The following is a 27,391-nucleotide window of genomic DNA, read 5'->3' as shown; positions in this document are numbered from 1 at the left end:
CTGGGGCTGGTTTTATTCAATATCTTCATTAATGATCTGGAGGATGGCACGGATTGCACTCTCAGCAAGTTTGCAGATGACACAAAACTATGAGGAGTGATAGATACGCTGGAGGGTAGGGATAGGATACAGAGGGACCTAGATAAATTAGAGGATTGGGCCAAAAGAAATCTGATGAGGTTCAACAAGGTCAAGTGCAGAGTCCTGCACTTAGGATGGAAGAATCCCATGCACTGCTACAGACTAGGCACTGAATGGCTAGGCAGCAGTTCTGCAGAAAAGGATCTAGGGATTACAGTGGACGAGTAGTTGGCTATGAGTCAACAGGGTGCCCTTGTTGTCAAGAAGGCTAATGGCATTTTGGGCTGTATAAGTAGGCTGGGATGATTTAGTTGGGGATTGGTCCTGCTTTGAGCAGGGGGTTGGACTAGATGACCTCTTGAGGTCCCTTCCAATCCTGATATTCTATGATTCTATGATCACATCCCCTGGCATAAATTTCCATGGGCTGACTGTGCATTATGTGAAGAAATATTTCTTTATCTTTGTTTTATGTCTATTAATTTCATTGGATGACTCCTGATTCATGTGTTATGAGAAGGGATAAATAACACATCCTTCTTCAGTTTCTCTGCACATATTATTATTATTGACTTTTTCTGTACTTTTCCAATGCTAATATATCTTTTTTGAAATGGGGTCACCAGAACAGCACACAGTATTCAAGGCATGGGCATACTATGGATTTATATGGTCACATTATGATTTTTTTGTCTTATTATCGATCCCTTTTCTAATGGTTCCTAACATTGTGTTAGCTTTTTTGACTGCGGCTGCACATTGTGCAGATGTTTTCAGAGAACTATCCATCATGATTCCAAGATCTCTTCCTTGAGCTAATTTACACCCCACCATTTTGTATTTATAATCTGGATTATGTTTTTCAATGTACATTACTTTGCATTTATCAGCATTGATGTTTATCTGCCATTTTGTTGCCCAGTTACCCAGTCTTGTGAGATCCCTATGTAACTCTTCATAGTCAGCACTGGACTTAACTATCTTCAGTAATTTTATATTGTCTGCGAACTTTGCCATTTTACTGTTTATCCCTTTTCCAGATCATTTATGAATATGTTGAACGGCACTGGTCCCAGAACATATCCTTGGGGGATCCCTCTATTTAACTATCTCTACCATGAAAATTTATATTTTATCCCTACCATTTGTTTCCTATCTTTTAACCAGTTACTGATCCAGGAGAGGACCTTCCCTCTTACCCCATGATGGTGACTTTGCTTAAGAGTCTTTGGTGAGAGATCTTGACAAAGGCTTTCTGAAAGTCCAAGTACACTATATCAACTGGATCACACTTATCCATACACTTGTTGAAATCCTCAAGAATTCTAATAAATTGGTGAGATGATTTTCCTTTACAAAAGCCATGTTGACTCTTCCCCAACATATCATGTTCATCTGTGTGTCAGATAATTCTGTTCTTTGCTAGTGTTTTAACCAATTTGTCTGGTTCTGAAGTTAGGCTTGCAATTGCCGGGATCATCTCTACTGCCTTTTTAAAAAATGTAAAAAATTGTTCTTACATTAGCTACCTTCCAGTAACCTGGCACATGGGGTAATTTAAGGGATAAGTGACATACCACAGTTAGTAGTTCTGCAATTTCATATTTGAGTTCCTTCAGACTTCTTGGGTGAATATGGTCTGGTCTTGGTGACTTCTTAACATTTAATTAATCAAATTGTTCCCAAACCTCCTATACTGACACCTCAATCTGGGATGGTTCCCCAGATGTATCACGTAAAAAGGAAGATGTGGGAATCTCCTTCTCATCCTCTGCAATGAAGATTAATGCAAATAATTCACTTAGCTTTTCCACAGTGGCCTTATCTTATGCTCTTTTAGCACTTTGATCATCCAATGGCCACACTGATTGTTTGGCAGGCTTCCTGCTTCTGACTTAATTTTTTTTTGCTATTAGTTGTGTCTTTTTCTAGTTGGTCTTCAAACTTTTTTTTTTTTGCCCTGACTAATTATATTTTTACATTTGACTTGCCAGACTTTATGCTCCTTTCTATTTTTCTCAGTAGGATTAGACTTCCAATTTTTAAAGGATGCCTTTTTTGTCGCTAACAGCCTCCTCTTCTCTGATCTTTAACCATGGTGGTATTTTGTTGGTCCTCTGTTTTTTTTTGGGTGTGGGGGGGAGAAGGATATACATTTAGTTTGAGCCTCTATTACAGTGTTTATAGATATTTTCCATGCTTCTTCCAGACATTTCAATCTTGCAGTGGTTCCTTTTCATTTCTGTTTAACTAGCTTCCTCTTTTGAAGTTATATACTAATGTGGTGCATTTCTTTGTTATTTTCCTTCCTACAAGGATGTTAAATATAATTATATGATGGTTGCTGTTACCAAGCAGTGCAGATGTATTCACCTCTGGGACCAGATCCTGTCCTACACTTAGATTAAATAAAGAATTGTCTTTTCCTCTGTGGGTTCCAGGACTATCTACTCCAAGAATCAGTCATTGATGTTGTCTACAAATTTTATCTTTGCATCCCTTCCTGAAGTGACTTGTACCCAGTCAATATGGGGTTGTTGTAGCCTCTGTAATCTCTCATATAAATGGTAGTTTTAAAAATTGAGGGTAACATACTGAGTCCTACCACAGGAAACAATGCAGACTTTGCAGAATCAGAGCTCCATTATACCCAATCTCACATATTTTGTGATATTCCCCAAGAAAGAGTATTTCTGCATTTCCTTGGGAATGGAATAGAGAATCTGCCCAGAAACTGCCTTCCGAACAGCAATCATTATAAATCAAAGAAGGGCAGACACTTCTTTTGCTGTACCTGTGCTTCTTCCACTTCCATAACTCTTTAATTGTATTTCGATTACTGTTTCCTGACTTTACTGGAGTTGACTGACTGAGAAGCTGTAACCAGACACTCATTTTGATTTATGAACCTCACAATAAGAAGGATTCATTCTGACTGGTGGGTTGGTGAAAGGGGGTGGGGAGAATTATGGCTCCCACCAAGACAATCCTGGTGAGAGGTATACTGGAATCACTCATGTCACTTAAATAGAGAAAGTAGTCAGCGCTGTGAAGATAATGGAAAGATCTTCTGCTCTGCTCAGAATTGTGTGAATATGCTATGTAAACCCCTCAGACAGTAGAAATTTTGTCCCACCAGAAATGCTTCCTGAGACAAAACAGGTACTTTAGAGGCTTGTTATCTGGAAAGAGACAGGTCACATTTCTACCTACAATATTCAGTCTGATTATACGCAACAGTTTCATGAATTACTATCAAAGGGGAAAACGAACCAACTTTGGTGAAATAAGAGATTATTGTAGTCTAACAACATTTTTGCTCTCTTCTACACAGGATCTAATTCACACCGAGGGTTTCGCAAGGGGGAATGCCACTGGTGAAATCAAAAGTGTTTTCAAATGTATGCATAAACCTGCTGGGATGTAGTTCATTCCAGCAAATGTGAATGGCTTTGGCTTAATGAATCAATCCACTCAAATGGTGGGAAAGCAGCAGTCCTCTGACAGAGAGAAGGAGAAAACTCCTGCGCCAGAGTCCTCACAGAATGGCCATGGAAATCCTTTGCACCCCTAGGAACAATAAAATGGATGTGACAGCTAATGAGTTTTTATCCAGGCGGTAAATACATTGGGAACACAGAAAGTTGAGCGGGGGGGAATCTACTAACTAAAACCCACTAAAATTAAGAGAAAAAGATATGCCATTATTTGAGTCCCTTGGAAAGTCTGATCTAATGTGTGCTAGGGCGACCTACAAGACACGCCACCAAGTTTCGAGAGGACTCCTTTGCTCTTTTTACTAACCCTACTACTCATATCCAGCCACAAACAGACATTACAATCCCATGAGAAACAAATTCACAACGTCTTTCCCATTACTTTGAATTATTTGTTCGTATCCATATTTACATAACTCTGTGCCTCTTTGTACCATAAAGACCTCTAGAGTTGATGAATGTAAAAGATGATGAGAAAAAAGTTGATAAAGTAAAACAAAATGTCTTAACTTGTATTTTCAGCAGCTTACACTACCCTACTTCCTCCCTAAATCGTTCTTATAAATAGAAAAGTGTTTGTTTTAAATTTAACCATATTATACTGTGGCAAAAATTTTAACACATAACTGCACAAACTCACCGGAGGAATGTTGTCCTTCTCAGACGTTGGATCATTATTTATCTTAAATATCATCACAGAGTTCTCAACAGAAAGGGTGGTGTCTCTCACACTATTCTGACGACTGGGATTTAGAAAGTTAGAGTAATTTCTTTCGGAATCTGCGGCTAAACACAGATTATAGCTATATGGTAAAGTCCCATCGCAGTAGTTTGGTGGGAATCCAGGACCCGCCTTGGAATAATGATCAGAACCGAAACACTGCAAAACTGGAATATTCCTTGATGTTCGCAATTTCATCACAATGGCCAGTGTAACTGTCAGGAGGAATAAAAATGAGATCAAAGCTAAAGCCAACACCAAGTAAAACTGTAAATCAGACTGAGATGCCGAGTCACCCGATTGGTCGCTCATTTCCGGAAGAGCCTCTTGGAAGTTCTCAGCAAACACCAGGTTGAGAGTCACTGTGGCTGACAGAGGTGGCTGCCCGTTGTCCTTCACCAGGGTGACCAGCCTGTGCTTCACAGCATCTCTGTCCGCAAAGGCGCGGGCTGTCCGGATCTCCCCGGTGTGCAGCCCCATGCTGAAGAGCGTCGGTTCCGTGGCCTGGAGCAGATGGTAGGAGAGCCAGGCATTGTGCCCTGAGTCAGCATCCACCGCCACCACCTTAGTCATCAGATAACCTGCCTCGGCCGAGCGAGGGACCATCTCAAACAAGGCGGAGCCATCGGCTGCCAGGGAAGGGTACAGGATGCGAGGGGCGTTATCATTCTGATCCAGAATAAACACCCTGACGGTGACATTGCTGCTGAGAGGTGGGGATCCGCCGTCTTGGGCCTTCACTTGCACTTCCAACTCCCGGAATTGCTCGTAGTCGAAGGAGCGCTGGGCATAGATAGCTCCGGTCTGGGAGTTAATGGAGATGTAGGAGGAGAGAGGCACCTCCTGGAGGTTGCTGCTGAGGATAGAGTAAGTGACTCGAGCGTTCCGGTCCAGATCCCGGTCTGAGGCTTTTACACTGAAAATAGAGGCCCCCGAGTGATTGTTCTCTGGCACATAGGCGGTGTAGGAAGGTTTCTGAAAGACAGGGGCGTTGTCATTGATATCGGAGATCTGCAACAGGATGGTTTTCTGGGTGGAGAGCGGGGGAGAGCCTTTGTCTGTGGCTGTGATTGTGATATTGTACTCCGGGGTCCTTTCCCTGTCCAGGGGGCTGTCTGTGAGGATCTTGTAGTAATTTTTAGAAGACGAGATTATTTTAAAAGGCGATTCCTCTTTAATGCGACAGTTGATCTTGCCATTTTCCCCAGCATCCTTATCGTATGCATTCATCAGAGCTATCACTGTCCCAGGCAGAGAATCTTCGGGAATGGGACTGGACACAGATGTAAGTGTCAGCTTGGGGGAATTGTCATTTTCATCTGTAATATCAACTTCAATTTTGCTATGACCAGCCAGTCCTCCTCCATCTTTGGCTTCCACACTAAGTACATAACTATTTGCCTCTTCATAATCAATAATACCTGTAGTTGTAATGCTTCCGTTTCCGGGATCCAGTGAGAACAAGTGACGAACACTGTCTGGTATGTTGCTGAAAGAATATGTGATTTGTGCATTAAAACCTTCATCCATATCAGTAGCTTTCACCTGAAGAACTAACGAGCCCTTTGGTAGATTTTCCCGCAGTCGGATTTTGTACACTTTTTCAGTGAATATAGGAGGATTGTCATTGGCGTCAGTAACATTAATCCTAATCTGAACCGTCCCAGTTCTCACTGGATCTCCCCCATCCACAGCTGTCAGGATCAAGAGGTGGGAACTTTGCTTTTCACGATCTAAAAGTTTCTCCAAATCTAACTCAGCGTATTTATTTCCATCCTTGTTCTCTTTCACTGCCAAGATAAAATAATGGTTGGAGCTGAGCTCGTAATTCTGTAGCGAATTACTCCCAACATCCGAATCCAGAGCATTTCCTAGGGGGAATGTTGCTCCTGGCAAGGTGGACTCACTTATTTCTAAGTCAACAGATTTTTTGCCGAAGCCGGGTGCATTATCATTTATATCCTTGATTGCGACATTCACATGAAAAATATTTAATGGGTTTTCAACCACGGCTTCTAAATTTAGGACACAAAGCAATTTTTTCCCACACATTTCCTCTCTGTCTATTCTGTCGTTTACGTATAAATTACCATTTTCTGTACTGACTCTAAAATAGTGGTTTTTTGCCGTAGAGACAACTCGCAGTTTCCTTTGTTGCAGTTCTTTGATATTCAGTCCCAGATCCTTAGCAAGATTCCCCACAAGAGACCCCTTTTCCATTTCTTCAAGAATTGAATAATTGACCTGCTCTGAGACCGCACCGCAAAACAAAAAGAATAACAAGGGGAACAGTACTTGCCATCTGAATCCGCAGGGCTTCTCTCTGCACTGTAATTCCATCCTGGTCACCACAGCTCTGCTGAATTTATAATCGGATGTATTCTGAAGAGAATCCAATATTGTATTTTGTATATTTCCGTGAGAACGAAAATTCCGCGTTAATGAGGAGTACTGAAAATCAAATTCTCTTTCTGTTTTCATATTAATTTCCAGAGGGGTGATTTCTCCGTTAAGCAACATTGTGTCCCTTCTCCGATCTGCGCTGTGTGACTGGCAATCACACTGCAAGAAGCTCCAAATGATCTTCAGCAGCAGCTCTGTCATGGCTCTGGCCAACTGCGGCACTGTGAGTCTCGGCCTTAGAATTGCAGCTAGACTGATCTAATAACAAAGTTCGTGAATATCATAGATTGTACAGAAGAAAAATGTCTTTCTCTATGTACATTTAAAATGTAAAATATTTTAAAACTTTAGTCAAATGAATCTTTCCATTCTGTGGTAAAATAATATCTTATTCGGAAGCCAGATAAATGTTGTAAATAGGTGGCTTAAATTTGTACTTCACGTGTTTAATTTGAGGTTTATCTATGTTACTGTGTCCCTTATCCTATAGTTATTTATGTATTCTAGAATTCTGTGGGAAAGTGTTAGGTAAAGAAATGCGAGAGAAAAAGAGAGAGACAGAGAGAGACATCTTTATCAGATCAGACCATAGCCCCTATCCATTCTCCATTCTTCCAGATCCTAGGTGTGACAGAGCTTCTTTTATTAACATCAGTATAATGAGGCACACGGGGAAAGTGTAATTAGTCCTATTACGGTACCACTTTTTTGTACATCCTTTCCCATGAGTAAGATTGAAACCAATTGCAATTTACTAACACAAAGTAAAGGTTGTCCTAGCCCTGTTGGTCCCAGGATATTAGAGAGACAAAGTGAGTGAGGTAATATCTTTTATTGAACCAACTTCTGTTGATAAGAGAGGCAAACATTCCAACTTACACAGAGCTCTTCTTTGGTCTAATGAAAGATATTACCTCACCTACCTTGTCTCTCTAACAGAAAGAAAGGCATAATCTTAAATGTACCCAATGAAGAAAAATATAATGCAATCTTTAATGTATAAATAAAAATAGGATATCATTTTTGATAAAAAGTAAAGACTGAAGATTTACACCAAGCTAATTCCCATCCTTTTTAGTTCCTATGCACAATTTAAAATATTTTCTTAAAATTCAGGTATAATTCACAACAATTTCAAAGTCTCAGGATTAAACAGTAGGAAAATCACATTCATCCTAAAACTGCCAATAGTCTTGCAGATCTGGGCTAAAAATTGTCTCCACTTGGGACTCTTCCAAAATCGCTTGCAAATTTTCTGTCTTTCCACTTGTGGAAATGGAGAAAGAGATAAAGGGAATTGGACATAGAGATCTTAGTTTTGTCTCTAGGAATAGAGCAAGAGTCAAGCTAACAAAGTCTGGCTGACACTGACTCTAATAACAGAAGACTTGAAAGTAGGGCCTAGGCAGGTAAGGGAGAAAGCAAATGGGAACAGACAGTAAGAGATACTGTTTTGATCTTGCATTAGATAAGAATGGAATGTAGACTGTAGCAGAAATTAATGAGAAAAGTGAGATATCTGGAAGAAATATGTATAACAAAATGCAGCTGTTGCTCATTATTGTAGGTAAGGAAAGGTATAAAAGCTTGCTTAATTGTTTATCTAAGGGAGACCTGCCCCTGTGTACTCTCCCCTGCATTTGCAATTGCTTGAAAATAAAGCTGCCTCTGGCTTGTTGCTTCAAACTCAGAGTGAGGATTCATTTTTCTCCAACACACTCAATTACTTCTATCTTGTGCCTGTGTTTGCAAAGTGTAAGGCACACCATCAATATTATCCTACGTATTGGAAGTAACAATAGCAGTGGTAGTAAAGAGTGGCATGCATTTTACAGAGCAAATAAAAGAGAGTCAGTTCCATGGAGTTCTTACAATTTAAGCATAGACAACTGAGCATTAGCACACCTAACTTTTAGGTACCTAGAAAATCACTGGGATTCAGGAAGTCTGAGTTTGATGCCTAACTCCCTCTACAATGAATGGTGAGAGATAGGCACCTCAGAATGGGAGTCATAAAAGTCAGCATGCAGGTGGCTCCTAGCCTAAAATAGCCAATAGGGGATGCCAAGAGGAGGAGATAGGCCCTAAATCCCTGCTTCCTCCCTCTGCTTGGGATTCTTAGCTGCAAATCCTCTGGAGTTAGGGGCCTTTACCACAGTAAGAACCTGTGTGGAAAGGAAGTGGGAATGAGGAGAAGAACCTGAACATCTCTCACAACTTCTATCCCAGTGATTAGGGTAGTCAGCTGGGATATTGGAGATACCCAGGTCAAGGTCTCCTTCCAGCAGAGGGGTTGAATTGAGATCTATTATCTTTCAGGTAAGTGCCCTAGCCACTGAGCTATAGGACATTCAGAGGTGGGTCTCCCTCAGTCTCTCCTGGTGAAGTTGTGCCACTGTGGGTAAATAATTTAAAAAAGTCATCGGAGTAAGGGGACTAGCTCCTGGGTCTTCCTCTTCACAGATGAGTGCTTTAACCATCAGGCTACGGCCCCATTTGCATGCTTGCTCTAGCCCAGCAATTCTTTCATTATTTAATCCACAGTGGAAAAGATCCAACAAGGGAGACTGAAGGAGCCCCAAATCAGAATGACCTACAGCCCAGTGGCTAAGGCACTCAACACAGAGGTAGCACAGACATATACAAATCTTTCCTCCCTATCAGCCAGAGGGGGAACTTGAACCAGGGATTTCCTCCATCCTAGGTGAGTACTGCAACTACTGGGCTTAAACCATTCAGAGAAGTCTTCCCCCTGTGTGTGTAAGCTTTTCCATGAGACCCTGGTCTGGTAAGTGCTCTAGGAGCCTGCCTACCGAATTGCACACTGCAGGCAAGTTAAGCAGAAGAATGCCTATCTTTTCCCAGTGCTCTGAGGCTTAGGCGCCCAGACATCTCTTGTGGGGCTGAAGTGCACATAGTTAGAAGTTAGAAGCACCTGGGGAGATTTTACTGAAAACATTTAGATACCCAACAATGTTAAGCACCTACAAGGTTCGGGGGAAGTTGAGTGGGGGCTTTGTGAATCCCAGTGTGACCTGATTCTGGGATGTAGGCAACTAGAGTGGATGTAAGATGCCTAAATCATTTTGTGAATTTAGCCCCTAATCTAGAATACTCTCAGGCCCAAATTCAGCACCATACCTAAGGGTGCCTACTTGAAGCATCTGAACATACTAAAAAGTAGGCATATGTTTACATACTGTCATAAATAAACAGATCAGGGTTAAGGTCTCTTTTCCCTGAAAAGGGTTAACAAGCTCAGTAACCTGAGAAACACCTGACCAAAGAACCAATCAAGAAACAGAATAATTTCAAATCTCTGTGGAGGGAAGCCTTTGTCTGTGTTCTTTGTTTGCTCAGAGCTCTCTTTGGATCTAAGAGAGGTCAGTCATGTCTCCAAGCTCTCCTGGAGTAGTTTCTACTGTTTAATAGTGAGTATTAATTAGAAAGGTGGATTAGTCTTTTGAGTTGCTTTCTATATTTGCAATTGTGTGTTTGCTAAAGGAAATTATTTATTCCTGTTTGCTGATATTGCTTTTACTGAGAAAGGGGGGAGGGGGAATTCTCTCCAGAGATTAATAAGTTTAGACCCTGTATTGTTCCATTTGGTTACAGAGACAGTGACTTTTCTTTTTATTCTTTAATAAATTCTTTTCTATTAAGGACTTGGTTGATCTTTCTTTGGGTGGATTCTCAGGGAAAGGGGAGGGGGAGGTATCCCTCTGTAGTTAAATCCCGGTGTCTCTCCTAGGAAAAGGGAGGGGGGAGGAAGCAGGGGGGAATGGTTTATTTCTCCTGGGTGTAAGAACTCCATGGATTTGGGGCTCTTGGAATCCCCTAGGATTTTGGGGAAGGACTGTGTCTCAATCCACATACTTGATTGAGTGGTGGCAGCTTTTACTAGATCTAAACTAGGATTTTAGTTTAGAGGGAAACCAAGGCAGGTCCCCACATTGGAACCCAACAGCTCTAAGTGGGGGTGAGACCTATGACACATACCTTTCTGAGTCACCTCACAGCCTTACATCAGAGCCCATCTCTTCATCTATGACCCAAAGGATAATTAGGGAGAACTTTCCAGAAGTTAGAGGCAAAGCAATTTCTGTGCTAGGTAAGAGACTACTATACAAGATACCAAAAGGAGAGATCAGAAACACACTTAATTTTACTTTTCTATTCCAGAATTCAGGAAAGCACCTGTTAATTTTATACTGATGGGATTTAGGAATGTGTTTAAACACGTGATTAAATTCTCTCCCGAAATGGGGCCCTAGATTATGGTGTAAAGCAAAAATTTTTGCAAATGCATACCCACAATAACAGGAAAATGATGAGGAGGAAGGAAGGAAATGCATACAATAGGATGTCAAGAGCAGACTAATTCTAAGGAAATTAATTAATATTATTATTATTGGTTATTATTAATAACTATTTGATTGACTGATTTTTTTAAGGAGTAGAGAGAGATTGAGAAAGATTGTTCAGTTAAAAATATGATTTATGTCCGATTACATTTTTTAATCTAAAAATTAATGCTTGACACAACTTCCTAGAATGCCAGCCAGTATTTTGGGAAGCACACTCACAGAATCACACTTGAGATTTACACACATAAACACGTAGGTTTTTTTAGTACATTGGAAGCTAAGATTTCAACGGAAATCAAATTCAAAACAAAACCATGAAACCTACCTGGCTGACGACTTGACCTTCTTTATTAATATTTGAATCATCTGCAATTAAAAGAGGCCCTGATTTCTCAGAAGGATGCTGATCTATCAGAGTATTTGAACAACTTCCACTAGGAAATTTCCACTGACTTTTTCTGGAGTCCGTGGTTAGAGAAACCTCATGTGAGTAGGAGCGAAGAAAAGCTCTGACTCCATCGAGTCCCACAAACTGCGAGACGGGAACTCCACTGAACGTCACACTCGAGGAGTCAAACAGCTGCGAGTTTCTCCACCGGCGGAGCCTCAGGGCCACTAACACTATGATAAAGGTAAAGAACAAGCAAGAAACGGAAGCCACAGCGATCACCAAATACAAGGTGAGGCTGGACTGGGAGTCTGCAGGCGCTGAGAGGCTGCTTAAATCAGAGAGGATTTCGGGGATGCTGTCAGCCACCACCACCGTCACAGTGGCCGTGGCAGAGAGAGGAGGCTGCCCGTTGTCCTTCACTAAAACCACCAGACTTTGCTTGAGCGCATCTTTGTCGAGAAAGTAGCGCGCCGTCCTGATCTCGCCGCTGTGGAGTCCCACAGAGAAGAGGCCCGGCTCTGTAGCCTTCAGCAGCTGGTAGGAGAGCCAGGCGTTCTGCCCGGAGTCTGCATCCACCGCCACCACCTTAGTGACCAGGTAATCCGGCTCGGAGGAGCGAGGGGCCAACTCCACTCCCGTGGAGCCATCGGTGGGAAAGGAGGGGTGTAAGATGTGCGGGCTGTTGTCATTCTGGTCCAGTATAAAGAGAGTGACGGAGACATTACTGCTGAGAGGTGGGGAACCCCCATCCTGAGCCTGCACTTGGAACCGAATCTCCCGGAACTGTTCGTAATCGAAGGAGCGCAGAGCGTAGAGAGCCCCGGTCTCGGAGTTAATAGAGATGTAGGAAGAGAGCGGAGCTTCCCGGATCTGACCTTCGGTAACAGAGTAAGTGACTTTGGCATTCTCCCCCAGGTCGGGGTCATTTGCCTTTACCACGATTATGGAAGCACCTTTTGGATTATTTTCCAGGATGTAAGAGGCGTAGGTTGTTTGGCTGAAAATGGGCGGGTTGTCGTTTCTGTCTAATATCTTCAGTAGGAGGAAGGTGGTTGTAGCGATGGGAGGAGTGCCTTGATCGGTGGCTGTGATAGTTATATTGTAATCCGAGATCTGCTCCCTATCCGGGGCGCTGGTAGTCTCCAAACTGTAATAATTATCAAATGACTTCTGTAATCGAAATGGGAGATTATCTGGGATAGTGCACGTGATCTCACCATTGACTCCGGAATCTCGGTCTTGTACATTTATAAGAGCAATTACAGTTTCAGGAAGGGAGTCCTCAATGATTCCTCTGCGAAGAGATGTTACAGTAATCTGCGGGGCATTATCATTTGCATCAATGACTCTTAACAAGATTTTGGCTCGAGACGATAATCCACTCCCGTCCTGAGCTTGTACTTCCATTTCATGTATTTCAGAGTCCTCGAAGTCCAGATTCCCTACAACTGATATTTCTCCCGTCCCAGAATCCAACTGGAATATATGGGCAGCTTTGTCTTCTATTTTTCTAAATGAGTATGTTACCTCTGAATTAATTCCTTCATCTTGGTCAGTGGCGTTTACTGTAAGCACCAAGAAACCGACAGGGACATTTTCCGTAATAGCCACTTTATAGACAGACTGGCTGAAAACTGGCGCATTGTCATTTACATCCATAACAATAACTCTGATTTTCACAGTGCCAGATTTGACTGGATCTCCGCCGTCTGAAGCTGTAAGGATTAACTGGTGAATTTTCTCTTCTTCCCTGTCCAATAATTTTTCAAGAACCAGCTCTGCGTACTTCCCACCATCAACTCCCGTTTGCACATCCAGAGAGAAGTATTTATTTTTACTAATTTGGTAGCTTTGGAGGGAATTGAGTCCCTTATCTGGATCTCGAGCCTCCGGCAAAAGAAAATGCTCCCCCTTTCCCGTGGTTTCAGTTATTTTTAACTCCACTTCCTCCACTGGGAAACTCGGCGCATTATCATTAATATCCGTTATTTCGACTTCAACCGCAAAAAGCTTCACTTTGTCCTGAACAAGAATCTCAAAATTTAATAAACAATTCTCTAGCCGGCCACAGATCTGTTCTCTGTCTATTCTTTCGTTAATATATAAATGTCCACTGTTCAAACTGAGAGCAAAATATTGCTTCATACCTCTGGAAATTATCCTGACTCCGCGGTCTGAGAGCTCCTTTATATCCAGTCCCAGATCCTTTGCTGTATCCCCCACGAAAGAGCCTTTCTGCATTTCTTCAGGAACTGAATAACGAATCTGTCCAGAAATTGTACCCCAGACTGTCACAATTATCAAGAAAAGCGGGAGTCTTATTTTGCAATCCCAGCTCCTTTCTTTATCCGCCATTCCCAAAGCACCGGAATATTTTCCGATCCTATTGATTATATATATTTCCCCACATATATAGAGATGGTTCGGAAGCTACAAGCATAAAGTCCAAATCAGCGAAGAACTAGAAGCACTCACCTATCTTCCTCTTTTCCACGCAAACGCAATCAGTGCGGATCTGATCTCCAGTGCTGTGCTTTGTAACAGCGGGGCTGGGCTGGCTGGATCTCTCTTTCCAGTTCTCTGTCTTATTGGGCTAACAGCGGCACTCAGAGTCTCAACCAGTAATTGCACCAACTCAGATGCTACATTAACTGGATATCTATTTGTGTGCTAATTTAATCTTTGTCTCACTGTGTGTCTTAATTTGCATTACAGTTTTAAAGGTATCATACTCGGGAGCTCCAAGTGATAGACTTGAGAGGTTCCGAAAAGTGAACTGCGAAAAGTGAAAACCCTCAGCTCAGGGGGCTAGACTAGATGACCCCGCGAGGTACCTTTCAGCCCTACACTTTTATTATTCGATTATTGTTTGAAAGCAGAAGATGGAAAACATACAAGCCGAGGTAATTATTTTAATTTTCCCGATTCAATAATTGACTCAAAAGTCTCCATCTGAAAAAAAAAGTAAGTGTGTGTGCGCGTGTGTGTGCGCGCGCGCGTGTGTTTTTGGACTCCAGAAATGTCTAACATTTCAAAACATATTCCCATTTTTCTAAATGTAGTTTGTGTAAACAGTCCAGAACATAAAAAAAATCGTTGTCAATGAAAACTGAGATTTCATTCTGATTTAATTTAAGGCAGCTTTATACTCATGTTACTCCATTGACTGCTGATGTAGTAAACGAGATCAGATATAGGCTCAGAATTTCTGCTGCCCCTTTCTACGTGGCAATAAATTATCATAATGCCGCCTTAACCACAGCATTGTGTTTCTTCTACAGTACTAATGAAAACCAATCTACCAACCAACAATCTGAGGAATTAATTTCCGTGGGAGATTGTGGAAAGGGAGTAACATTTATTTTCCCTTAAAGGGAAATATTGTTTTATGAGCAAAGTATATATACAATTCTGTTTATAAAATATTATTTCGAAGTTTAATCATATAAAGTTATATTAAATACATTTTAGATGTTTGTCTGCAAATGTAGACGTATGCTTTCATCTCCACAGAGGATTGGAGACACAGTGGATATTAGACAACAATAATTTAAAGTTATGTGGGTTGTTACAGAATTGCTATTTTGGACATAAACATGTTAAATCATTTTTTCCAATTATCCTTTTTTTAAAGTGCCTTTGCCTTACACATTTTTTTAGTTTTATAAATATATTATTTGATAGCTTAGATGATCATTTTTAATTAATTTTACATATATAAAATTAGTACAGGTCAGGTTTATTTCTATCAACTCATTTCAAGTGTACGTTTGTGATAGTTACATTATAATCCGGGACCTGCTCCCTATTCAGGGCAGGGCCGCCCAGAGGGGGCGGCGGGCAAGTGGGGCAATTTGCCCCAGGCCCGGGCCCCGCAGGGGCCCAGCGAGCCCTGGCCCGGGGACAGTCCGGGTCTTCGGTGGCATTTCGGCGGCAGGGGCCCTTCAGTGCTGCCGAAGAAGCTGAGTGACTGAAGGGCCCCCCGCCGCCGAAGACCCGGACCGCTGCCGGGTGAGTACAAGCACCGCAGCTCCCCCGCTTTGCCCCAGGCCCCCTGAATCCTCTGGGCGGCCCTGACAGAGGGATTACTGTCGCCAAATAAGAATCGTCGGCGATGGAACAAGAGAAACGTGATCGCAACGATATGACCGTTATTTTGTTCTTCAGCCACCTTGCCCAGAGCAGATAATTCTCTCTGGGTTGCATTTCCATTTCATGTAATTTGGATTCCCAAAAATACAGATTCCCTGTATCTCATATTTCTTCCCTTCTTGTTTTCATATGGAAGATTTATGAAGCCTTGGTGAGTTACTGTATGAATATGATATCTCTATGTAATGTTCATCCATATAAGCGTTGCTTGCTCTGACCAGCAGGGACTCATTGCGCTCATTTTCACAAGAATTAATTTTGTAGAAATATTTATTTTTAAAAGGGATCCTTTGCTTCCTGCAAAGTAAGACGGATATTTGCCGAGCCAGGCCTGACTAGAAGAATACTTTGAGAATACGCTATTTTTCCTCTAACCGGACTTTATTCAAGTACCATTTCTGAATATTTTGCATGATCTGCTCTGTTTTTCACACCTGAAGTGAAACGTTAAATGCTGAAGGTAAGAGCGTTAACTCCTACCAGCCCAACAGAATAAACCGTACTCCTGGGCTGTAATTTTGTTTTTATTTTAAAATTATATAGTAGATGGGAGAACTGTCATTAACATGTTATAGCAACTCCAAGTGCATAAAGTTTCATTTTATTCTGCACAAGCACTTCACAACTGAACAGGCGCTTCGGTATTCTGCCACAGCACTGCTCTCGATCTACTCCTCCTGTGATACTTATATGACCAAAAGAAAATATCTACTTTGCTGTCTGGAGAAAACACGATCCCTGGGATTCATAATTCCCATTTATCCTCGGCCAGGTTCTTTGCAATATTTTCTACAAAAGAGAGAAGGGTGTTTCTCCAGGAACAGAATAGTGGAAATACCATTCCCAGCTCCCATGGAACTCCCAGATATTCCTACTCAATTTTTCTTTACATTTGCTTTATATAGAGCTCTGTGCATAGGAATTATTCAGAAATCGCAAACACTTAATTTAAAGAAATTATGGGTTCAGTTCTTCCATTGAAGTTGTACGTCTATTTAGCTACTTGCGTAGGAAAGGATGATGAATCTCTTTTTGCCTTTCTTTCTCTGATAAAGCATTCAGTGTCAACCAATAACTACACATACTCGGAGTAATTGCGAAAGATTTTGGGGCTTTCTACATGTGCTAATAATTTTCCTCTCACTCTGTATGCCTTAGTTGTATACCCAAATGCCCACTGACACATGCACTGCAATCAAGATTAAATAATTATGTTTGAAATGTAGAACATATCGTAATGTAAATGAAGGAAAAATATTTTCATGATTTCAGCATGAAGTTTAGAATCTCTGATTTTTTAGTGAAACAAAATTATTCCTCTTAGAGAATTAGGAAAGAATACAAAATAATAGAAAATCTTTCTGAATGCTCACTCGAAATTCAGCACGCAAAATATTTTTTCTATTCCTCCTTGAGAGATACAGCTCTTTTTATTGAAAAGAAAAACACAAACAAGTTATTTTCAACGCTGAATAATACCAAGTTTGAGCGTGATGTATATCCACCCACTTTCTAATAAATCCTAACTTTCATCTGTATGTGAGAATAAACGATACCTTTTATCATTTGTAAAGATAGAAATGGAAAATATTTCCTACAGGATAAATAGTGATTTTGTTAAAGGTATTTATATAATATATAATACATCATGATGTAAACTGGAACCATACTTCTGATGTACAATCATTTTTGAAGAGGTAACGACTTGCCCTAATGTCGTATCAGTCTACAAATGGAAAGAAAGTTTTTCTCTGAAATCTCTGAAGTCTGGTGAATTGCTTCAGAATGCTTAGTTTGTATACAATGGAGATTATTACTCCATCCCCAGCGTGCCCGAATGACAAGAAATGGTGCAAAATCTGATTCTGAGGCAAATCTTCTCAAATAACAAAAGAAAAGAAAAAAAACAAAACAAAAATCTGACACTTTGGAATATTTCCCCTTAATTCCATGGGTACAGAGTATTGCTCCATACCTGCTGAACTCCATGGCACAGCAAAAGTTAGAATGGCTCCGGGAAAAGGGTATGTGGCCAGAAAGCATACTCCTTTGCCCTATGTTCTATCTAGTTACCTCTGAATGAAACAGATGTGAGAGAGTTAAATCCCACCATGTACAACTCTGTGGCAACTAGAGTTACAGCAACAAAGGAAAGTAACGAACACCAGCTTATGGAATATCAGTAGCAGCTACACAGAGGCACAATGACTAGGAAGAACCACAGGAGACAATACCATGATTAATTTTGAAGAAAGAAATAGGATATCTACTGATCACAGAATTCCTGCCAAAACTGTACTTGCCCTGCAAACACTGGACTGGTTCCTGCATGTGCAAATAAAATGTATCAGAATGAGCTTTTGGTACCACACATGACATCATCCGACCACTTCCCTAAATGCTGCCATCTTGTATAAATCCTTCCCGGAGACAAAGTGATACTAGTAAATGGGGATGCAGTTCAGAATCTCAGATTAGATGACAACACATAAGAAGGGAGGTAATTCTGAAGTGTAGGAAAATCAAAGGTTATTATAGCGGACGTAAATATGTACAAATGCTGATATTATGCACCCTGTCTCTTAAGATTACATAGATAAACCTGTTTCTGCAGTGGTTATGTATCCTGACAACTCTGGAATGGTGATTCTATTGCAGCAGGTGTGGCTAGAAAGGAAGTATGGCTACAGTCCAGTAGGAAACTGAGAGGTGTTGTGCAGGTTTCCTTTGAGGATAAGTATTGAAAGATCAACTTTGGAGTGATCGCTTTATGAAAAGTGTTCCTGAACCTGTGTTTGCCTTTTAACAACAATAGTGCAAAGAAGTAACAAATTAACAGGAGATGGATTATATACATAGCGGACTCATGACCATCTAAAAGACCTTATTTAAAACTGGCAGAAGAGTGGACTCAAGACCCAATGCATCAACCAGTCAATCTTTAAGGGATCCAGTGTCACAGCATTATATTCAGTTCTATACATCTGAAAGTAAACATCAAGTACACTCTAAAACACATAAATTCCTCCATATGCACGTTAGCAGTGCGACATCGTATCCTAAATGAATCTTCAATAACATTTGTAAACGATATCTTATTTCTTAAGTAAGAAATAAGTAAAAACGTAATTCCATCAAAAATCATACTGCAAAATATACGTAATAGCAGTAGCTTAGTGGCTTCATTCAGGGTCAGGGCCCCATTGGGGCTGATCACTATGCAAACATACCGATCGAGAAGATCCCTACCCCAAAGAGCTCTCTCCGCTACATTAAAAATAGCAAGAAAAAGCAACCGGTTATACAAACAACTCAGAGTTTCCTTGAGTGAAATAACACCCTATACAGATACTATGAAAGAAGGAAGAGGTTAAGAAACCGAAGAAAAACTAAAACTCTTCTTGTCAAAATGACCTCACTCGACTAACTCCTAAAATAACAACGCAGATAAAAGCTCCCAACTACACTGAAAGTAATTAATTCATTAACAGTAAGTTTAAAGGACTACCGTAGAGATCACCGATAACGGTTTGGAGTTATACGCCAAAGCACAGACAAAAATGGGTGTCGGAAACCTATTTTCTGGGTATTTTAATATAACCATAATTTCATAAGAATTTTAACTTGCATATTTAACCAGTAATTCACAAATCCTCTCTGCAATAATACTTGTTAAATAAGAGAAATAATAAATATATTAAACGTTCTTTTCCTAGGAGTATTGTTATATTCCCCATTTAATCACGGTGTTCATTTTAAAAGAAAAAAATCTAGTTTTAGTTTACAGTAATTTCATACTCCAAATAACAAACAGGCATCTAATGCAAAACTCACCTTATCAGGAGCACTGATCTCAGATTTGGGTTCGCTGCAGTCATTGCTCAAAAATAGTATTCCTGAGTTGTCACTCGAAAGGATATTCTGTGCTATCACAGTTTGGTCATTTGGTTTTAGAAATTTAAGATAGTTTTTTCCGGAGTTTACGGCTAAACATCGGTTATAAGAATATGGTAAAGTCCCGTCGCCATAGTTTGGTGGGCATCTGGCACTGGATTTGGAGTACAAACTAGGAGAGAAACACTGGAGAACGGTGGGATTCATTGATCTTCGAAATTTCATCATAAGAACTGCTACAATTGTTAAAAGGAACAAAAATGAGATCAAGACTAAAGCCAGCACCAAGTAAAACTGTAAATCAGACTGAGGTGCCGAGTCACCCGATTGGTCGCTCATTTCCGGAAGAGCCTCTTGGAAGTTCTCAGCAAACACCAGGTTGAGAGTCACTGTGGCTGACAGAGGCGGCTGTCCATTATCCTTCACCAGGGTGACCAACCTGTGCTTCACAGCATCTCTGTCCGCAAAGGCGCGGGCTGTCCGGATCTCCCCGGTGTGCAGCCCCATGCTGAACAGCGTCGGTTCCGTGGCCTGGAGCAGATGGTAGGAGAGCCAGGCATTGTGTCCTGAGTCAGCATCCACCGCCACCACCTTAGTCACCAGATAACCTGCCTCGGCCGAGCGAGGGACCATCTCGAACAAGGCGGAGCCATCGGCTGCCAGGGAAGGGTACAGGATGCGAGGGGCGTTATCATTCTGATCCAGAATAAACACCCTGAGGGTGACATTGCTGCTGAGAGGCGGGGACCCGCCATCTTGGGCCTTCACTTGCACTTCCAACTCCCGGAATTGCTCGTAGTCGAAGGAGCGCTGGGCATAGATAGCTCCGGTCTGGGAGTTAATGGAGATGTAGGAGGAGAGAGGCACCTCCTGGAGGTTGCTGCTCAGGATGGAGTAAGTGACTCGAGCGTTCAGGTCCAAATCCCGATCTGAGGCTTTTACACTGAAAATAGAGGCCCCCGAGGGATTGTTCTCTGGCACATAGGCGGTGTAGGAAGGTTTCTGAAAGACAGGGGCGTTGTCATTGATATCCGAGATCTGCAACAGGATGGTTTTCTGGGTGGTGAGAGGGAGAGAGCCTTTGTCTGTGGCTGTGATTGTGATAGAATAATCAGAGATTGTCTCTCTGTCCAGAATATTTTCCGTTACGAGTTTATAAGAATTACTAGAAGAAAATGTTAGTATTACAGGTACATTACCTTCCACACCACAGGTAACCTCTTCGTTTTTTCCGGAATCTCGGTCACGGACATTAAGGAGAGCTAGGACAGTCCCGGGTGCAGAGTCTTCGGGAACCGGATTGGAGATTATTGTGAAGTCAATCACAGGGGCGTTATCGTTCTCGTCAAGGATCTGTATTTGCACTTTAGAATGAGCTGTCAGACCTCCACCATCCTTTGCTTCCACGTTCGCCTGATAAAATTTCACCTCTTCGAAATCCAAAGGACCCGTCACTGTAATCTCACCTGTTCGGGGATCCAGACTGAATAATTTGCGAGCATTGTCAGGGATGTTGCTGAAAGAGTACATGATTTCTGCATTTAAACCCTCGTCGGCATCAGTAGCTCTCACCTGAAGCACTAAGGAGCCGTTTGGTAGGTTTTCCCTCAGGCTGACTTTGTAGATCTCTTCAGTGAACACTGGGGGATTGTCATTGGCGTCAGTGACATTAACTCTAACCTGAGCTGTACCGGTTCTGACTGGATCTCCGCCATCCATAGCCGTCAGGACTAAGTGGTGGTATCTCTGCTTTTCCCGGTCCAAAGGTTTCTCCAGTAACAGCTCTGCCTGTTTACTGCCATCCGGGCTTTCTTTCACCGCCAGGGTAAAATACCGATTGAGGCTGAGCTGGTAATTTTGTAGTGAATTAGTGCCGACATCTGGATCTCTTCCCGTTCCTAGTGGAAATCGCGCACCCGGCAGTGTGGATTCAATAATTTCTAATTCAATATATTCAGTATTGAACCGCGGTGCATTGTCATTAATGTCCTGCACCTCAACATTCACGTGAAAAACATTAAAAGGATTTTGCACAACCGACTGAAAACTGAGGACACAAAGAGATGCTTCCCCGCATATTCCCTCTCGATCTATCCTTTCATTTACAATCAGATTTCCATTTTCTGTGTTAGTAGCGAAGTATTGCTTTTCAAAACCAGAGACAACACTAAGCTTTCGCTGAGGCAGTTCTCTCACATTCAGTCTCAAATCCTTGACGAGATTCCCCACAAGGGAACCTTTGGCCATTTCTTCAGGAATCGAATAACGAATCTGCTCCGAGACGGCCCGGCCGAACAAAGAGAATAAGAACGGAAAGAACAGCACTTGCTGTCTGACTGCCCAGTCCGGCTCTCTGTGTCTGGTTTCCTCGCCCATCTTTACTGAATGTGCAGTTTGTTTTATTCTGGACAGTTCTGGTATGTTAATTTCTCGTTCGGCTCAAAGAATCCGCAGAAATGACAAACATAAAATCACAACTGCCACCCAATTGTCTCCAATAATCCTGAATAATGACGTATTTTATCAGCGACAGGGCAGGAACGTCTTGCTGCTGTTTCTGTTATTTTCGTAGCATTGCAGGGGGCTCCAATGGATCTGCAGCCGCCTCTGCGCGTCGGCCAACGGCGACACGCTGAGTCTTTGCCGAGTAACTGCAGCGTGCAGAATTAATAAACTGAAACTCATTCTCTTTTGTGTACACTTATTTTAAAAAATAGCAAATAAAATAAAATAAAATATGCATTTCGGTACCAAAACCTAAACACCATTCTATAATTATTTACTATTCAAAATCATATCTCTGACTAAACATGACGTGGATGTAGGAGCGATGGATATGTAAAGACATGTATTCTTCTAATCGAAATCTAATTCTATGCGAAATTCATTATTAAATGTTTTAAAAACTAATACTAAAAATATAAAAATGTAGTATCAAATTCTATTATTCTTTGAGTCTATTTAAATCTCTCTCTTTAAAGTCACTGGAATTTCACCAGAGATGGTGTTGCCCTTAGGAGTTAGAGGTTTTCTATACAAGGTAGAGAATTTTAAATGGGTATGAAAAAGATCATCAAAGGTACAAGAACTTCCAAAATATTTCACGATTAGATTTTTTCACAGTCTTGCTAAGAGCGCATTTTCTTGTTTTTTGGTTTTATTTGATTGTTTCTCACTGTTATATAGAACACACCTATGTAAATCTATAAATTTTGTCAGATAATCTATAAAACACACTTTCAGTTTACTTTGAAGATGAATTTATTAAAAAGGTGAAATATAGTTTTTAATTTTCTGTTAATAACGCTAAACAAAATATCTGCTAAATGTATATATCATAACTGTGCTTATAGTCTTCTGAAATACACATTATGCCTATCAATGGCTATTAGCCAAGATGGCTATTAGCCAGGATTGCAATCCCATGCTCTGGGTGTCCCTAAACTTCTGATTGCCCCATTCTGTTCATTCCCTCTGAAGCATCTGGTACTAGCCACTATCGGAGGATCAGGGCCGACGAGAGGGGGGGAAGCCATTACAAATTACTGGAGCCTTGTGGTCCGGAAGAGGGCCCAGCTTCCCTGGCCCTGTTTAGCCGGTCCGCCCTTCCTTGGGGGGGGCTGAAATTTTTTTTTCACTGGGGCCCAAACCCGCTCTTGGAGGCCCTGGAGAGGATGCTGGGTGAGATGGACCATTGGTCTGATCCAGTATGGCCATTCTTATGTTCTTATCCATTATACCAATCAACTACTCTATGTAATATTTCTTCCTAATAAATTTGTCAAAGAATCATGGATTGACAAATTCAGCATGAAAAATTTTAAGTAACCATTATGAAGATCATGATAACTATTAGCAAAATTTGGGGGACCTGGCTCTGGGCCAGCAGAGCCGTCAGGGAGCAGTGACGATAGGGGCAGGGCCAGGACCCCAGGCCAGAGTGGATCAGTCCAGGCCACTGTGGAGAGTCGAGGACCCTTCACTTGCCATGGGCAGAGCACCACAGCAGGTGGGGACATATACCAGTGGCTGGTCTCGGGCCCCCTACCCTCCATCCAGGCTTACTTCTCTGCTGCTGCTGGAGCTTGGAGCCTGGCCAGCAGCCACTGCTCTGTCCACTCTGCCTTCAGAGTTGGGCAGCTGGAGAGCAGCACTGCTATGGGGTGGCTACAGGGGATGGGAAAGGAAAAATTTTGGGTGGCTTTTAGCCTCCACAAGCCCTCTCCCCAGTGCCGCCCAGGCTCTTAACTATCCAGCTAAACTGACTTAATACACTACCTACTCAAGCAGCATATAGTCAGGGGCAGCTCTAGCAATTTCGCCACCCCAAGCAGGGTGGCATACCGTGGGGGGCACTCTGCGGGTCTGCTGGTCCCGCGGCTCCGGTGGACCTCCCGCAGGCGTGCTCCACCAAAGCTGTGGGACCAGCGGACCCTCCACAGGCACGCCTGCGGGAGGTCCACCGGAGCCTCCTGCCGCCCTCCCGGGACCAGCAGAGCGCCCCCCATGGCATGCTGCCCCAAGCACGCGCTTGGCGTGCTGGGGCCTGGAGCCACCCCTGCATATAGTCAAGGTCGATGTAGTTAGGTTGATGCAGTGTCAGTGTAGACCAGGGATTGGCAACCTTTGGCACGTGGCCTGCAGCTCCCATTGGCCTGGAGCAGCGAACCGCGGCCAGTGAAAGCCATGATCGGCTGAAACTGCGGATGCGGCAGGTGAACAAACCGGCCTGACCCACCAGGATGCTTACCCTGGTGGGCCGTGTGCCAAAGGTTGCCGATCCCTGGTGTAGACACTGTGTTAATTATAATGACTGTTACTGGCTTCCAGGAGATGTCCCCCATTGCCCCACAGTAACTGCTCTGGTCATGGTTGTGAACTCCACTACCCAGGAAGCCACCCCTCCCCATTAAAGCTCTGTGAATTTTTTAAATTGCTTTTCCTGAATGCCCAGATTGGCAAGCATACCTAGCAACTTTCCATTGTTGTGTGCAACTGCCCATCTGACCATGTTGGCTCCATGCTGCAGATGCGCTCCTGTCTGGAGTACACAGGAGGAGTTGGCTCTCCTGGGTTTGTGGGGAGAAAAGGCTGTGCAGGCACAGCTCCAATCCAGTCATAGAAATGTTGACATCTATGAGCAGATTCTTGGGACATGGAGGAGAAGGATTACAAGAGGGACCAGCAGCAGTGCCACATTAAAGCCAAGAAGCTATGGCAGGCATACCACAAGGAAAGGGAGGCCAACAAATGATCTGGTGTAGAGCCACAGACTTGCCACTTTTACAAAGAGCTGCATGCCATCTTCGGTGGAGACCTCCCTCCCAAGAACCCTGTAGATACTTTGGAGAAGCATGAGTCACAGGCCCCTGCCAAGAACAGTGAGGAGGAGGAGAAGGTGGATGAGAAAGAGGAGGAGTATGGGGGACAAGTGACCAGGATATTCAGCTATGCAGGAAGCCAGGACATGTTTTCAGCTTCAGCCCAGCCAGTCTTGACAGCTCAGTGTGGGTGAGCCTGATGCAGGGGAAGGAACCTTTGGTAAGTATGCTGTTTGCTTTGAAATTACAGGGATGGAACCCTCAAAGTAGCAGGACACATCTGTTGATCTACTCTTTTTCACGTGTGCTAGAAGAGGTAATGAAACAATTAAGAGGTGTAGTAAAGTTACTCTCAGCTTTTCATTCCCTTCTAGAGTTAGAGGGGGCCATGTGGAACAGTTTGTTTATGTGCACTGGGATGTCCCACGAATCCTCCATAGAGATGTCCATGAAACTTTCATGGAGGTACTCAGCAATCCTCTGCTAAAGGCTTCAAGAGAGGGTTGCCTTATTTCTTCCACTGTTGTAAGACAGTTTCCCAGCAATTACTTCAACAGGCACCATTGCAATACACAGGCTAGCTGTGTACAGGCCTGGATGGCAATAGGCCACCAGCAGCTGCTGTGCTCTCTCTGTCTCTGTTACCTTCAGGAGTGAAATATCAGTTCAAATCACCACTGCCATGGGCGGCCGGTATCATAGGCTGGGGGAGGCTGAGCCTACCCAAACAGCCCGGTGTGGCCCCATCCACACTCTGCCCCAGTTCCCCTCCTACTTCCTGCTCTCTGGGCAGTTCTTCTTCTGTGCCATGGCCCCAGCTGGGGCTGACACTTGGGCCGTGCTGCCTGGCCACCCAGTGCTCTGGGACTGGGGAGGCTGGGGCTGGGCCTCCTGGTGGTCTGGGACTGGGGAGGCTGGGGCCACACTGCCAGGCCTCCTGGTGCTGCAGGACTGGGGAGGCTGGGCCCACATTGCCAGGCTTCCCAGCATTTCAGGGCTGGGGGGGCTGGGGCCGCACTTCCCAGCCTCCTGGCACTGCAGGGCACTGCTAGGCCTCCTGGCACTGGAGGGCTGTGGGGGCTGGGGCCATGCTGCCTGGCCACCCAGTGCTCCGGGGCTGGGGAGGCTGGGGCCAGGTCTCCCGGCACTCTGGGGCTGGGAAGGCTGGGGTCATGCTGCTCAGCCTCCCAGTGCTGTCCATGGAGGCTGAGCAGTGCTGTCCCAAGCAGTCCAGGGCCTTGGGTGCTAACCTGAGTGGGAGCCAGTGGCCATAGGGGTGTGTGAGGGCTCTTGGGCAGAAGGAGTGGGGCACTAGCCTCCTCGAGCCAGTGGTTCACCCGCTGCCCATGATCACTGCCTGTGGAAAATGGTGCCAGTATTCAGTCACATTGCCCTATACATATATAGACATGCCTGTGAGATATCCCCCTCTCATTTCCACAACGCTTCCCCCTGGAGCGCCACACTCACCATGGATGGTGCTGTGACTGGTACCATGCTGTATCAATCCCAAGGAGAAGTGAGAATTTAGTGCTTAAAATGTGTGATGTTCAAGGAGAGTGAGTTCAGTATCATAAGTTTCAATGTCTGTCTCGAATACCCTGACAATGGTACCTCCATGTGTTTTATCTGCAGCTGCTGGTATTGTGGCATTGAGGGTCTCCCTTTCCACACCAGCAGAAGGCCAGAGCCAGATAAGGAGGAGAAAGAAAAGGACTTGGGATGACATGTTTCAGGAGATGCTCCAAGCCTGTGCTGCGTCAGAGAATATGACCGGGGCCTGCAGGATGACCCTTGCAGACAGCCTATCAAAAGAAAGGGGAGGGATAGCTCAGTGGTTTGAGTATTAGCCTGCTGAATCCAAGGCTGTGAGTTCAATCCTTGAGGGGGACGCTGAGGGGTCTGTAGCAAAAATCAGTACTTAGTCCTGCTACTGAAGGCAGGGGGCTGGACTTTGAGGGTCCCTTCCAGCTCTATGAGATAAGCATATCTCCATTTATTTTATTTAAAGAAAGAGTGGAGAGGAAAAAGGCCCAGGATTCCAAACAGGAAAAGGAGAGGGGGATGCACCTGGACACAATGGGGTTTCTCAGGCAGCAAACAGAGATGCTGTGGACACTGGTAGACCTGCAGCTCCAAGAATCCCATGCTTGCCTCCCTCTGCAGCCCATAGACAACTCAATGTTGGGCCCTTCCTACATCCCCCTTCAACATTCCACATGACGTCAGGGGCTGCTGTACTACCCCTACCATTCCACCTCAGGAGACATTAAAGAAAATCACAGCTGCAAATACACTGATCTGTGAAAAACATGGTTGGTATATATGTACTTGAAAAGCAAATGACTGCTCTTTTCCCTAAGTTGAGTTCCCTTAATTTGTTAAGTTTTATAATGTTTTAAATGTTTTTTTTATTTGCTTGGTTCATATCACAGAATAAATTTCTATTTTTTGGAACATCATTTGTCTTTATTAGTTAACAACATATGCAGGCTGGTGATGAGCATGTCTGACACCCCAACATTTCCTGTTAGTTCATTTTGTCAATAACCATAACATGATTA

General features: G+C 43.2%; 2 protein-coding genes across 2 annotated transcripts; both read right to left on the bottom strand.

Moving 5' to 3' along the window:
- Positions 1–3,555: 3,555 nt before the first annotated feature.
- LOC120370241 lies at positions 3,556–13,815 on the bottom strand. The gene is made up of 3 exons (XM_039484620.1): positions 11,395–13,815; positions 4,219–6,960; positions 3,556–3,651 (listed from the first exon to the last, which is right to left on the bottom strand). The coding sequence occupies exons 1-3, from the start codon at positions 13,813–13,815 to the stop codon at positions 3,556–3,558; spliced, it is 5,259 nt and encodes a 1,752-aa protein (XP_039340554.1).
- A 2,505-nt stretch (positions 13,816–16,320) lies between these two features.
- LOC120370240 (protocadherin gamma-B1-like) lies at positions 16,321–21,882 on the bottom strand. The gene is made up of 2 exons (XM_039484619.1): positions 19,447–21,882; positions 16,321–16,401 (listed from the first exon to the last, which is right to left on the bottom strand). Exons 1-2 carry the CDS (start codon positions 21,880–21,882, stop codon positions 16,321–16,323), a joined length of 2,517 nt encoding a protein of 838 aa, XP_039340553.1.
- Between the last annotated feature and the right edge of the window lie 5,509 nt (positions 21,883–27,391).

This window comes from Mauremys reevesii, linkage group 8 (genome assembly GCF_016161935.1).
Source record: "Mauremys reevesii isolate NIE-2019 linkage group 8, ASM1616193v1, whole genome shotgun sequence".
Lineage (NCBI taxonomy): Eukaryota > Metazoa > Chordata > Testudines > Geoemydidae > Mauremys > Mauremys reevesii.
The sequence above is the reverse complement of the archived record's forward strand: the minus strand, read 5'-3'. Positions and strand labels throughout refer to the sequence as shown.